Source organism: Mauremys reevesii, linkage group 18 (assembly GCF_016161935.1).
Source record: "Mauremys reevesii isolate NIE-2019 linkage group 18, ASM1616193v1, whole genome shotgun sequence".
Taxonomy (NCBI): Eukaryota; Metazoa; Chordata; order Testudines; family Geoemydidae; genus Mauremys; species Mauremys reevesii.
Window position 1 is genome coordinate 1,140,001 of NC_052640.1, and position 12,476 is coordinate 1,152,476.

Consider the following 12,476-nt stretch of genomic DNA (forward strand, 5'->3'; position numbering starts at 1 on the left):
GAGTCGCGCCCCGGGGTGCCATGCCCAACTGATCCCCAGAAGTATGTTTGGGCTGGAGCAGTTTGAGCCGCAGATGAGCAGCAGAAACGCCGGACAAGGAGAGAGAAACTTTAGCCAGGCCGGACTGACCATGAGCTCCCACTTCAAAGCGCCAGCTTTCCACTCTGGGGGCCCCGCGGACCCGGCCATCAGCGCCCTGGCCGAGCCTCCCATCCTGGGCATGAACATGAGCATGGCTGGGGAAGCGTACGGCTTCCATGCCCGGGGACACTCGGAGCTGCATGCAGGGGCGATGCAGGCTCAGCCGGTTCATGGCTTTTTCGGCAACCAGCAGCCTCACCACGGTCATCCCACCACCCACCACCCGCACCAGCATCACCCGCACTTCAGCGGCAACTTTGGGTCCGAGCCCAGCGCCTCCTGCTTGCACGGAGGGCGGCTGATGAGCTACAACAACATGGGCAGCCAGCAAGCGTTTGCGGAGGGATATGAACATATGGCCGAGAACCAAGGAGGCGAAGGCTTTGGACAGCAAAGGTCAGGTAACATGCCCGATTTCCAGCACCACAACTCCAGCGCCTCTAACCACGCCGTGCCAGCACCCTGCCTCCCACTGGATCAGTCCCCCAACCGGGCTGCCTCCTTCCATGCGCTTCCAGCCTCCAGCTCCTCGGATTCCCACAGCCTGGAGCAGAGGAGGCTTCCCAACCAGGGAGGCGTCGATTCTTTGGAATACAATTACCCCAGCGATGGCCCTTCAGGACACTTTGATCTGCCAGTGTTTTCTCCTTCCGAGTCAGACGGGCAGCTTCCTCACTATGGTGCTGGCAGACAAGTTCCTGGGGGCGGCAGTTTCCCTGGCACATCTGTTTTGCCCAGAGCACCAGGCATAGCGGGGATGTCCAAAGTTCACCCGCAGCAGCAGCATGGTGTGTTCTTTGAAAGGTTTGGAGGTGCTCGTAAGATGTCTGTGGGCATGGAGCCTGGCGTTAACGCCAGACACCCTTTAATGCAACAGCAGCAGCAGCAGACAGGTTTACTGGCCAGACAAAACTCCTGTCCGCCAGCAATTCCTAGGCAACAGCAAACAGAAGCCAATACTCCCAACCCCAACTTGCAGGACAATGGGCCAATAATGCAGAACCAGCATGCACAGTTTGAATACCCTATTCATAGACTGGAGAATAGGAATATGCATCCATATACTGATCCCGTGTTTAATATGCAGCACCCTCCTCCGCAGCAGCAACCAAATCAAAGACTGCAACATTTCGATGCCCCCTACATGAATGTGGCCAAGAGGCCTCGGTTTGACTTCCCCAGTAACCCCGCTGTCGATAGGTGCGCGTCCTGGAATAACAATCTGCATAACGCGGGCATGGAAAACCATCTATCGCCTTCCGCCTACCCCGGCCTGCCGGGCGAGTTCACGCCCCCGGGGCCGGAGAGCTTTGCCCCGGGGCCGCCGCTCCAGCACGCGGGCCCCGAGCACCAGGCCCTGCAGCAGCGCCAGAACGCCGCCCTGATGATCAAGCAGATGGCGTCCCGGAACCAGCAGCAGAGACTCCGCCAGCCCAGCCTGCAGCAGCTGGGGCACCACGGCGACGTCGGCCCGAGCAGCCTGGTGCACGCGGGCCCGGTCGGCAACATGCCGCAGCCCGGCTTCGAGCGCGAGAGCGGCGGCCGGGGGCCCAACTTCGAGCCGCAGGCCCCGCACCTGGCCCAGGACAGCGGCTGGTTCCCCGGCCCGCACCCGCACCCGCCGGGGGAGCTGCTGCCGCCGCCGCCGCGGCGCATGGGCGGCCCCGCCGAGCCCGGCCCGCACGAGCTCAGCCTGCCGCAGAACGGCTCCGGCCTGCTCTTCCGGCCGCCCGTGGGCGGGCTGGGGCTGGCGGGGGAAGGACACGTGCCGGCCCTGCACTCCCCGGGCGTCCACGCCCAGTTCGGCGCCGGCCTGGCCCCGCTGCAGTCCCCGGGCGGCGGCGTGGGGCTGCCCAGCGCGCCCGCCGAGCGCCGGCCGCAGCCCGACTTCGCCGCGCCCCCGCTGGGCGGGCAGGCGGGCTTCGCCTTCGGCGCCTCAGGCCGGGCGGCCCCGCCGCACAGCGCCAGCGCCTCGCCCGGCGCCTTCCCGCCCGCGCCGCCCGAGTTCCCGCCCGCGCCGCGCGCCGCGGCCAGCAAGCTGGGCGCGCTGTCGCTGGGCTCCTTCGCCAAGCCGGCCAAGGAGAACGTGTTCGGGCAGAGCTGCCTGGCCGCGCTCTCCACCGCCTGCCAGAACATGATCGCCAGCCTGGGCGCGCCCAACCTGCACGTCACCTTCGCCAAGAAGAGCCCGCCCGAGGGCAAGCGCAAGCTGGGCCCGCCCGAGCCCGACGGCGGCCCGGCCCCCGGCCCGGACTTCTTCCCCGGCGCGGCGGCCGCCAAGGCCGCCCGCCCGGCGCGCCGAGACCAGCCTCTCGCCCGGCTACGCGCCCGAGGCCCCGGGCGGCGAGGGCAAGGCGGCGGCGGCGGCGGCTGGCGGCCGAGGGCGGGCCGGCGGAAGCGGGACAGCGGCCACGTCAGCCCGGGCGGCTTCTTCGACAAGTTCCCGCCGGCCGAGGGCGGCGGCGGCGGCGGCGCGGGCAGCCCGGGCCCGCCCGACAAGCCGCTGACCTCGCCCTCCTGGGCCAAGGGCGGCGAGCTGCTGCTGGCCGAGCAGCCCGACCTCATGGCCTCGCTGGACAGCGGCATCCAGAGCGCCAGCAAGTCGGACGGCGGCTCCCCGCGCGGGGACTTCCCCGACGAGCCCAGCCCGCCTACGGCCACGAGGACGAGGTGTCCTCCAGCTCCGACAGCGCCCTGGCCAAGCCCACGCGCAGCCCGCTGCTGGGCGGCTCCCCCAAGCTGCCGCGGGCCGAGCACGCGCTGCTCGGCGCCCAGAAGCCGCTGGCCCTGGGCCTGCTGGGCGCCGCGGCCGCGGCCCCGGACGGCTACGGGCTGGGCGGCGGCGGCGGGGGCGCCCACCCGGGCACCCCGGGCCTGGAGCAGGTGCGCACCCCCACCAGCACGTCGGCCCAGGACGAGATCCACCCGCTGGAGATCCTGCAGGCGCAGATCCAGCTCCAGCGGCAGCAGTTCAGCATCTCCGAAGACCAGCCGCTGGGCCTGAAGAGCAAAAAGGCCGAGTGCCCCGGCCAGAACGGGGAGGGCGAGTTGAACAGTTGTTGCTCGGATAACGTCAAAGGTGCCATGAGCACGATAGACCTTGACTCTCTGATGGCAGAGCATAACTCTACCTGGTACATGCCTAGCGAGAAGTCCTTGATGGAGGGACAAGAGGAGGACAAACCTATGGCACCGTGGGAGAAGTCAAAGCCTCAGAATCCCAGCAAAGAAGGTATCTCTTTCTGATCCCTTTATGAGCGTGAAGGTAGCTTGGTGGCACGCGTGGGTCTCTCTTCGGAAGTTTGTCTAATCAGAATGTTTGCTGGGAACCTTCCTCCCGGCACAGGCCACTCACGTTGCTTGACTTAGTGTCCTGTAAGGGGAGCAAGGGGTGCTGGGGGCTGCCCCCCTCCCCGTGGAATTCCTTAGGGGCTGTGTTGAAGGTTGAGTTGAGTCAGGTGGGCGTCTGTCCTGTTTTGCAGTTTTTCAACTATCCCGAAGAGGCCAGTTTCCAATTAAAACATACAGGCTTTCGGCACCCATTGTTTCTCGAAGCACTGTTGAATATGGAAATGTAATTACCTAATCTGGGTTGGTAAAGGGGCGTTAGGATTGTTCCCTCTCTCTGTCTAAAGCACCCTTTATAAACTCCTGTCTCCTGCTAATAGGAAATGCGTTGCTAACAGCAGTGTGCTTGGATTGTTGCTTTCTAAGACTAGGTTGGGCATCCCTTCACACACAAAGGAACAGTTGTTCCTCTGTGAACTCGAAAGAGGAAATATGTTTGGTCGGGAATTTTAACAGGGGAGTTACCGGTAGGTTAGGTAGGTGATCAGTGATTTAGGGAACCGTTGCCGGTTTGGGTGAATGGAATCCACAGCTCAGATTTGGAACAAAACACCGCCCCTCCCCTATAAACCTACATACTTAGAACTTCATTGGCTAAATGAATAGTGGCTCTTTGCTACTTAAATCTAACGGAACTCTTACTGTAGAGGAAGCAGACAACCGGTTTCTTTACAGCGTTTAGGACGATGGTTTTAAAATCGTAACTTGTTTGTGCCCATAACACATTAATTTTAATTTCAATTTGGCAGTATTCTAAGCCGTGTAATTTCCATGTTAACATGGGTGAACTCAACTCATTTTTTCATATTGGATTAATTAAGCAGGGGAAGTTTAAATATACATGGCAAGTGTTCAGATGGGGTTCTCAGTTTAATTTGCAGAAATACATATATTGACAGAAGAGAACTTCCTGCTGTGGCAGTGTTTACTGTTGAAAAAAAATATTCTGTATTATAAAGGTTTTGGTGAATCTAGCAAAACTGTGTTTGGTCTTAGTGTTGCATAGTCTCTAAGAATTTTCCTGTTTATCTTTTAAAAGAGCTAAGAAGTTTCTACCATTGTTAACATAAAGAAAATATAAAATCAGGCTCAGTGTTTGTCAATATAAAAACATGCTTAGTTGATGTTTAATATCAACATTTATTTTTCATTCTTTATTCATTTTCTTTATTATCTAGAGGACATTATAATTCTAATATGAAAAATATACGTGGGTGGAAAAACCGTTTTAGTTATAGAAGCTCCTTAACGAAGATGATTTCAGATTTAATAATTTCCATTTTATCAAAGCCATTTTTCCTAAGCTCACTGATTTAAGGGGGGTGTGTGTGTGTACACCCTTCCCCCACATACTATATGTGTAAAATTGTCTATATGTATGCACGTGTGTGTGTATATATATTATATCTTGTACACACATATATGTATCATGTATTTTATGTTGATGATTCATTTTGCTAACATTAGGCTTGTTCAGATCTATTTTCGCTGTCTCCTCTTAAGAGCCGCTTTTTGTAGTACCCTTGATTGAAGTTGGAATTTAGGTAAAGAGAGATGTTATTAAAATGAAAATGGAGTTTGAGTGGTTTGAAAACTGCCTAACTTCCTACTTGCAGTTCTGGTGGGCTTTCCAGCTTTCGTTTTCTGAAGCATGAATGCTAGCCCCCACTGTTTGTCTCTTTGTTCATGTTTAATGCCCAGCACTGGAGACTCTCATTTGAAGCCAGAGTGCTTAGCATGCACAGCAGACTCTAGGAAACCCATCAGCATTCTCCATGCTTTGCCCAGGCAAGGACATAAATTGGTTTGTTTGGGGCCCTTCTTTCCATTTTTAAATGGAGTTGCACACAGCATCCTTCCTGGCCCCTTCTCTTTTATTGTTTCTTGTACACAACATCTAGAGCTGACTGGATCAATAGCTAGTTAGCACAAATCACAGTTCCTGTCAGTTCTACCTTGTCAGACATACACACACTTATGCACACTCTAATTAAAAGCAGATTGGGGAAAAAATGAAACTAAATTTTTTAGATTTTAATTTATTGGATTAAAAAACCCAAAGTGAAATATTTTTGGACTTTTTTGATACAGCTTGGCTTAATATTATAAGCTTTTCTTGTGTACATGTGACTGTGGCAGTGGAGTTTTATTTTTGTTTTTTGTTTTTTTTTGTTTGAGACAACTCCCCTACACACAGTTTGATATTTAAAAAAATGGTCTTGTTTGATAGTCACGAGTACTTTTAAGGAAATAACTCTTCCTTCTCATATAACGATAATCATAAATATTATTACAAGAGCCAGATCATCACTCTTGTGCTGATGTTCCTGGAAGGAAAACTAGGTAACTTGCATTCCTATATAAGGATAAGTTTTAGTACTTAAACCTCTTAACATAAAATAAGATATTGATCTAACTCTATAACACTGGTTAGATATATTCATTTTGCTTTCCATTTTTACCCCTTGGAAGGTTTAAATGGACCAATTCTTCAAATGAGACAAGTGATATAGATAAATAGAGAATTCACTTTAATTGTTCTTTGAAATGATAGGAGGCAAAGTAGATGAGTTCTTTTCCCTGTCACAAAATAAGTAGTATTACATTTTTAATTAAATCATATCTGTACGTGCTTGAAGTTGTGTTTAAGAAAGAGGTTTTGTTTTATCATGTGACTGAAGTTCAATCCATTTTTAGTCAACTGGAATTTGCCTAAAACAATGTAGGTTTCTAAGTGTTTCCAGTTGAGCATATACAAAAAATGTATGTAGGTTTCAAACATCACTACTTAGGAGCCAAGCATTAGTAATGTTTAATACAGTACAGTGTGAAAGGTTATATAAGTTTATTAAACCTGTTATTAAACACACAACTACCGTGACATGCATTGATTCTTCTTTTGAAGGTTATAAATAGGGTGAATGGAGAAGTTCTAGCTCATGGAGCACTGAAGTCAGCATTCCATGTTCTTGAGGCCGTTATCCAAAGTGTGTGTGGTTTTTGTGGTTTTAAGATTAGTTAGTTGTACTGTGACTGTAGGAGCTTTGTTAATTGAAGTATTTTCTGTCTGTAGAAGGCAACTTTTAAAATATTCAGTTAATACCCACACTAATGGAAGAAACAACTTGTCTGAAAATTGTTGAAGTGACTGTACAGACTCTTTGCTGATGCTCTGTATTTTTTTGGTAGTGGTACTAGAATGAGTGTTTGTCATGTCTATATTGTTTGTTTGGATAGTGAATTTAAGGACAGATAACAATAGATAACACGTGCGTGTACACACATATACAGCATGTTTGACATTTTGTGATTATGTATTTGGAAGTTTCATCCTATTACAATATTTATTAAAATATCCTCATCAATTAGGAATATTTCCATTATTAAGTTCTTTTTACTAAAATAACCTTTGTGAGGTGAATAGTAGGGTTTTCCATAAAGCTTGATAGAATTTTATACCTTCTCTGTGCTATCCACCCGGGATTTAGTATTGAGGAACATTAATATTGTATCTGTAGAAATACTGATAACTCTTAAAACCCGAGCTAACTGTAATTAGGAAGAGCCGGACCAAGATGACTTGCAAAGCCCAGGATGAACTGAGTATGTTTCATTTTACTTAATTTGATTAAACTAGGAAAACTTTTTACTCCAATGGAGTTTTGATTAGTACATTCTGGAAGGCCAGTAGTTAAAGTTCTTGGTTTTTGTTCCTCCCCACCCCCACCATTGAAATTTCTAAGGTCCATATTGATGCCTTCACTTGACATTTGCACCACAGGAATATGTAACCTAAAACCACACCGGTGTTAATCAGGGAAAATGAAAATAGATGTGGTTACCCTTTGTGGCTCTTACATTGGTGGTTGCCCATTTTCATTTCCAAGTCCAGCTCAGTACGTTTAATTTCTAATCTTTTGGTTCTTAACTATTTCATAGCAGTAATCAACTTGTCTTTGGAACAAGCCAAGACATAAAATGCTAAGCAAGCAAACTATTTAAAACTGTACATTTCTACAATATATTAAAAAAGGACTTAGATTCTCTCTCAATACGGCTGTTAGTCCTTGTCAAATTTTCTTTTAGCTCCCAATACATTCTTTGGTGGGTTTTTATTTTAGTAAGCTGCTGACTTATTTGAGACATTTTACCAAGGAGAATAGATTTGTTTACTATGACAGAATTTGTCAAATTTCCTGTGCAGCGTTTCAAATGTTGAAATAACATTAAAAGCAATATATGATTTGAAATTGACTTGTACTGTACTAAGGACTAGGAAATGAGTTAACACTGACTAAACTTACTTTATAGCAGGGAAACTATGATTCCTGGTGCTATTTTGTTTGCTTGATAGAGGTATTTAAACTTCCATGAGGAATTTTAAGTTACCAGAAATGCAATTACCCTTGCCAAGAAGTTATGTGATATACTCTGCAGATATGAAATACACATCTTTAATAAATGATCTGGGTTAGCGAGCTGATTTATGGTGAGAGAATACTCCCACTGCAGATTGCAATGAAGATTTCACTGTGCATTTAGATTTGGATTTAATATGATCTCTTAAACTCTTCTGATCTGTAAAAATCTAGCAAGGTTGCTCCTGACTGATTTGGCTTCATTTGAATGACAATAGCACCATTTCATTTACTCTGACCAGCCATTAGCTTTGCAGTATCATTTTATAGAAAAATGTTCCTGTTCAGAAACACTTGCTTCTGTTTTATCTACTGTTAGAGAGAAAATATTTGCAGCTTTATATGCTAAATATCAGACAAGACTGGGAATAAGGGTAAATTTTTTAGTATCAATTGCTATAACTAACCTAAAATACTGAAATATTTAATGCAGCAAGTATGTGGATTTATTGGCTTCAGTTAATGTTGTACTTGTCTATATTTTTCTTAGTCTTGCATTTCTTTTTCTTTAGATTTTTCAGTCCAGTGTAATAGATGATTGGCATTAATTCAGATTTGGCTTGCAGTGTTAGTAGGCTAATTTTTTTTTTGGTAACAGTTTATTTTCTAATGACATTTGGTTGTGGGATTGCCTGTAACAGGAATATTATTTAAACTGTGTGTGTGTGAGAGAGAGAGAGATCAATATATTTAGTATACCCTTGGTCTCTTCAAATTGTCACATACAGTGTTAAAGGAACTGAGTGAAACTAGAAGTATAGGTCGAAGCAGAGATTTTTTTTCTGATCTGTGATTCTATTGCCCTATGTTCCTTTTAATTTTGTATGTGTACTATGTCTTTCTAACAAATGATCTAATAGTGTTTGAACAATTTATTATAAAATAGTAATTCCATTTTTTGTAAGATATCTTGTTCCGTTGTTACTTCTACCCATCAAATTCTGATTTTTACAAGGCATTGAACAAAGGAGTGATTAAAAATAAATAGACTTCCGATGATTGTAACAATTAAATCCCAGCCCCTGCAGTCTTCTGGACAAAGTAAGGGTTTTGATACAGCAAAATGCTTTTTATATATTCATATAAAATTGTAGTACTAGACAAATGACTGTACATTTAGTATTTATATGTGTGTGTGTATATATATAACTTATAAGTGTGTATGTGAATCTGTGTGTGAAATATGTATGTGTATAAGGTGTGTGTGTGTAGTAATGGCTTAGTCAGAACCTGATTATATCAGAGTATGAATTTCTGCATATCCTGTGGGCTGGCTTTATTGTCGTTTTAAAGAGAAGTTTCATGTTGTTCAGTATTTCCTTTTTTTAATGAAAAATTTATCTGACATCCCCAAAACAGTTGTTGCTTGATTCTAACATTTAAAATATCTAGAGTAAGAGGTTAATTCTTGGCCAGTGGAATTGTCGCCTGTCTTGTAACTACTGTAAAGTATGTCCTTTTTTCCTTATTTTCAGGCTGGAATGCTTTATATGCATAATGACATAGATAATCTGTCAATTTCAGAATGCCAATCTGTAGTGGGACTCTAATGCAACCAGTAGCAATCATTCCATCAGTTTGTTCTGGCTTTTTTTCTTTTGGAAGGAAGCCCTTGTATTTTAAATAATTTTTTGAGATTTACTTAGTTTAGGGAGACTTTTAAAAGAAACATCTTTGATTAGGGATGTACTTAGAACATGATGATTTGGTAGCTCCTGTTTTCCTAGTCTGTATTTTATATTGAGGCTTTTAATTTTGAGATCAATGGCACAGCAGAGGATATCTTTTCAGAAATAACATTGAAGATGCTGTCACTTTATCTAAGAAATACAAAATCCAAGCTGACTCTTCTTGCCATAGTTAAATAGTCCAATTCTTAGTTTTGATTTAAAATGGATGTTAAACAGCATTTTCCTCAATATCTTGTAGCTGGATCCCACACTTGGACCCTAGTGATAATACTAATAATTTAGACAAAAACATTAATGTCTTTTGTAGTTGGCTGCTTTATCTTCCTGAGACACTTAAGCCATCTTTCTCTTGAAACGTTGATAATTAGTAATGTTATAACAATTGTTTTCTTTCCTTTTGCGGAAGAACACCACAAGGAAGTTTCTTGCAATGTGAAGTATGTTTAAGGATTATATTCAAGAGTTGCAGAGTTAAATACCTTTTAAATGTAAGGCTGTGAATTTAACAGCTCGAGGTCTAACCCATTAATTTTAACAAGCTGACTTTCTTAATACTTCAAAGAGAACATCTTAGATGATACTGTATTGCCAAAAAAAAAAAATAATCCACAAAACTTTCAGTCTTTGTTTCACTCTTCTGCTTTCAAATGACAAAAGTCCACTTATGCAAGGAAGGAATTAATGTGTTCCTTAATTGATGTAATCAGTTGTGCGAGTTTTTTTAACCGCACTTGGTCAGTGTTGCACTAAATATATATTAAAAAAAAAAAAGAAAAACGTTTGTTTTATTAGTGTTTTTCTGACACTTAATTTCATTTCTGTAACAGTGCAGGGGTTAGTTTAGGAGACCTAGAATTTGTGTTGTGTTCAACAGCAAAGGGTAATGAGTTTGTATCTCTTCAGGAGACCTTATTTAAGTGTACAGTGTATCTCTTTTAGAATGGAGCAGTGCTAATCCAAATGCTATCATTTCCAAAGAAAGTTTTCTCTTGACTATATTGGACAGCAACAGATTCAGCATAAGCGAATCTTATTTAAAACTATTTCATTCCCAAAGGTGCACACTGCATTGTTTACTAGCAGTTACTGAAAACAAGACATTTCTTGTCTTTGTGTGTTTAACATTTTACTGGAAGCATCATTCATGTGTACTAATAAAATTTTTGCAAATTTGTTTTTATTTCTGTATAGTATTTTAACATAAAAAATGCAGTGCATGAAGTTAGTGTCTAGATTTCTATTAGGTTTTGAGGTTTGTCTGAAGAACCTACTCTGTCTTGGTATGCAGAAATCTGGTCATGTTTAAGTGCTCCAATGATAGATTTTGCATTAAAGTAAATATAGTTCATTTGAGCTTAAATGCAAAAATAACAAATGTACAAGCCTTAAAGAGTTCTGCTGGTGCCTCACTGCAGAATGTTTTATTAGACATTGCACTTACCATCTTTTCCGTACAAGCTAGTTTACTTGAACTTTTGTGCATTTGATTCATTTTATCTTGCTATGTACAGTGTTTGAAGCACCTGAAAAATTAGATGAGGTGAAATGAGTTACAAGCTAATTCCTCCTCCCCGCCCCATTTGTTTGGATACTCTTTGGTAGGCCCTTAGTCATGCTCCCAGGAAAGCATTTCATCATTCAGTTGTTTTGAAATGGCATTTTTATATGGTAAAATAATGTTTTAAAATTAAGGCCAATAGTCATGAAATATTTTAGTGAGATTGTATTGCTAATGAAAAGATTATCCTAAGGGTGAAGAAGGACTGATAACTAAAAAAATAAGCAGCACGTTTCTTGGTAAGAAATAAACAAATATAAAACAACTTTTTGGTTTAAAATCCAGACTTGTAATCCAGTGAATGAGGCAAAACCCCCTTCCCACTCCAAAAAAATGTAATTGTGAGGATTTAATACCTTTTACTATTTTATATTTTCTCTTAGAATCAGTTCACTGGTGAAAGTGCAACACAAGGAAGTTGATCCATTAACACACATGAATGAGAAGTGAACTAAGGATTATAATTATCTGGTTAGAATCTTAGGGTTTTGTATTTTTCCCCAGAAAAACTCTCATTCGCATTTTTACATAATCTCCCATTCAGTGACATTTTGTACCTTTTGGTCTTGTGTGTGAGAAATGACAGAAAGGGAAGGATGGGAGTAATTGAAGGAAATTCTAAAAAGTAAAATAAAAATGCACTGTAACCACTTAACTGTTTCTGGAGAGACTATGCTGCATGTGTTCTGCTGTGCACTGTTATGGATGCAGTTTTTGATTGTCTAGGCTGTGCCAGCCAGAGTGAACAGAAAATATGTACAGTATGTGAGTAGCCAGTCTCTTGGCTAGATGGCACAGTTGGTCAACTCATTACCATTTGGCTTGTGGTGACTTGAGTTTATATTTGCTTTTGATCACAATGGAATCTATTTTAAAAAGGTTTCCACTCTTATTATTATTTAAAATCATTTTTATAGAGCTATAAATTGACATGGGCACTTGATAGCGCTGTTTACAAACTTAAGTGCTCTTCCCCACCCTGAATGATTTACAGCCCAAGTAAGAGAAGATAGTCAAATCCATCACAAGTTAAGAAGATATTGGGCAGTCCTTAGTGCGCCTGCAGCCATGTGATGACAAAATGACCACACAGAACCAATTTAATTATTGCATGGTACAGAGCAGCCAAACATCTTTAACTTGGACGAAACATGACCAGCCGTGTACTGCTGTTTTTTATAACAAAATGAAAGCAATGTTCTGGAGAGCAAAATAGTTCCAATCAGTATGATGACTTCTGTGCTGTAATGCCCCTCCCCAACCCTAAATATAGACACATGGTGCTCTTTTTATGATCACCGGAGCAGCCAGCACACCATC

General features: G+C 43.9%; 1 protein-coding gene across 1 annotated transcript in view; it reads left to right on the plus strand.

The window, feature by feature from the left end:
• MN1 (MN1 proto-oncogene, transcriptional regulator) overlaps positions 1-12,476 on the plus strand; it is a 53,736-nt gene that overhangs the window by 780 nt on the left and 40,480 nt on the right. Inside the window, 4 exon segments of the mRNA XM_039505405.1 lie at positions 1-2,433; positions 2,435-2,523; positions 2,526-2,780; positions 2,783-3,373. The exon segment at positions 1-2,433 is cut by the window's left edge and continues 780 nt beyond it. Of these exon segments, the coding sequence (XP_039361339.1) occupies positions 44-2,433; positions 2,435-2,523; positions 2,526-2,780; positions 2,783-3,373 (3,325 nt within the window). The 5' untranslated portion in view covers positions 1-43.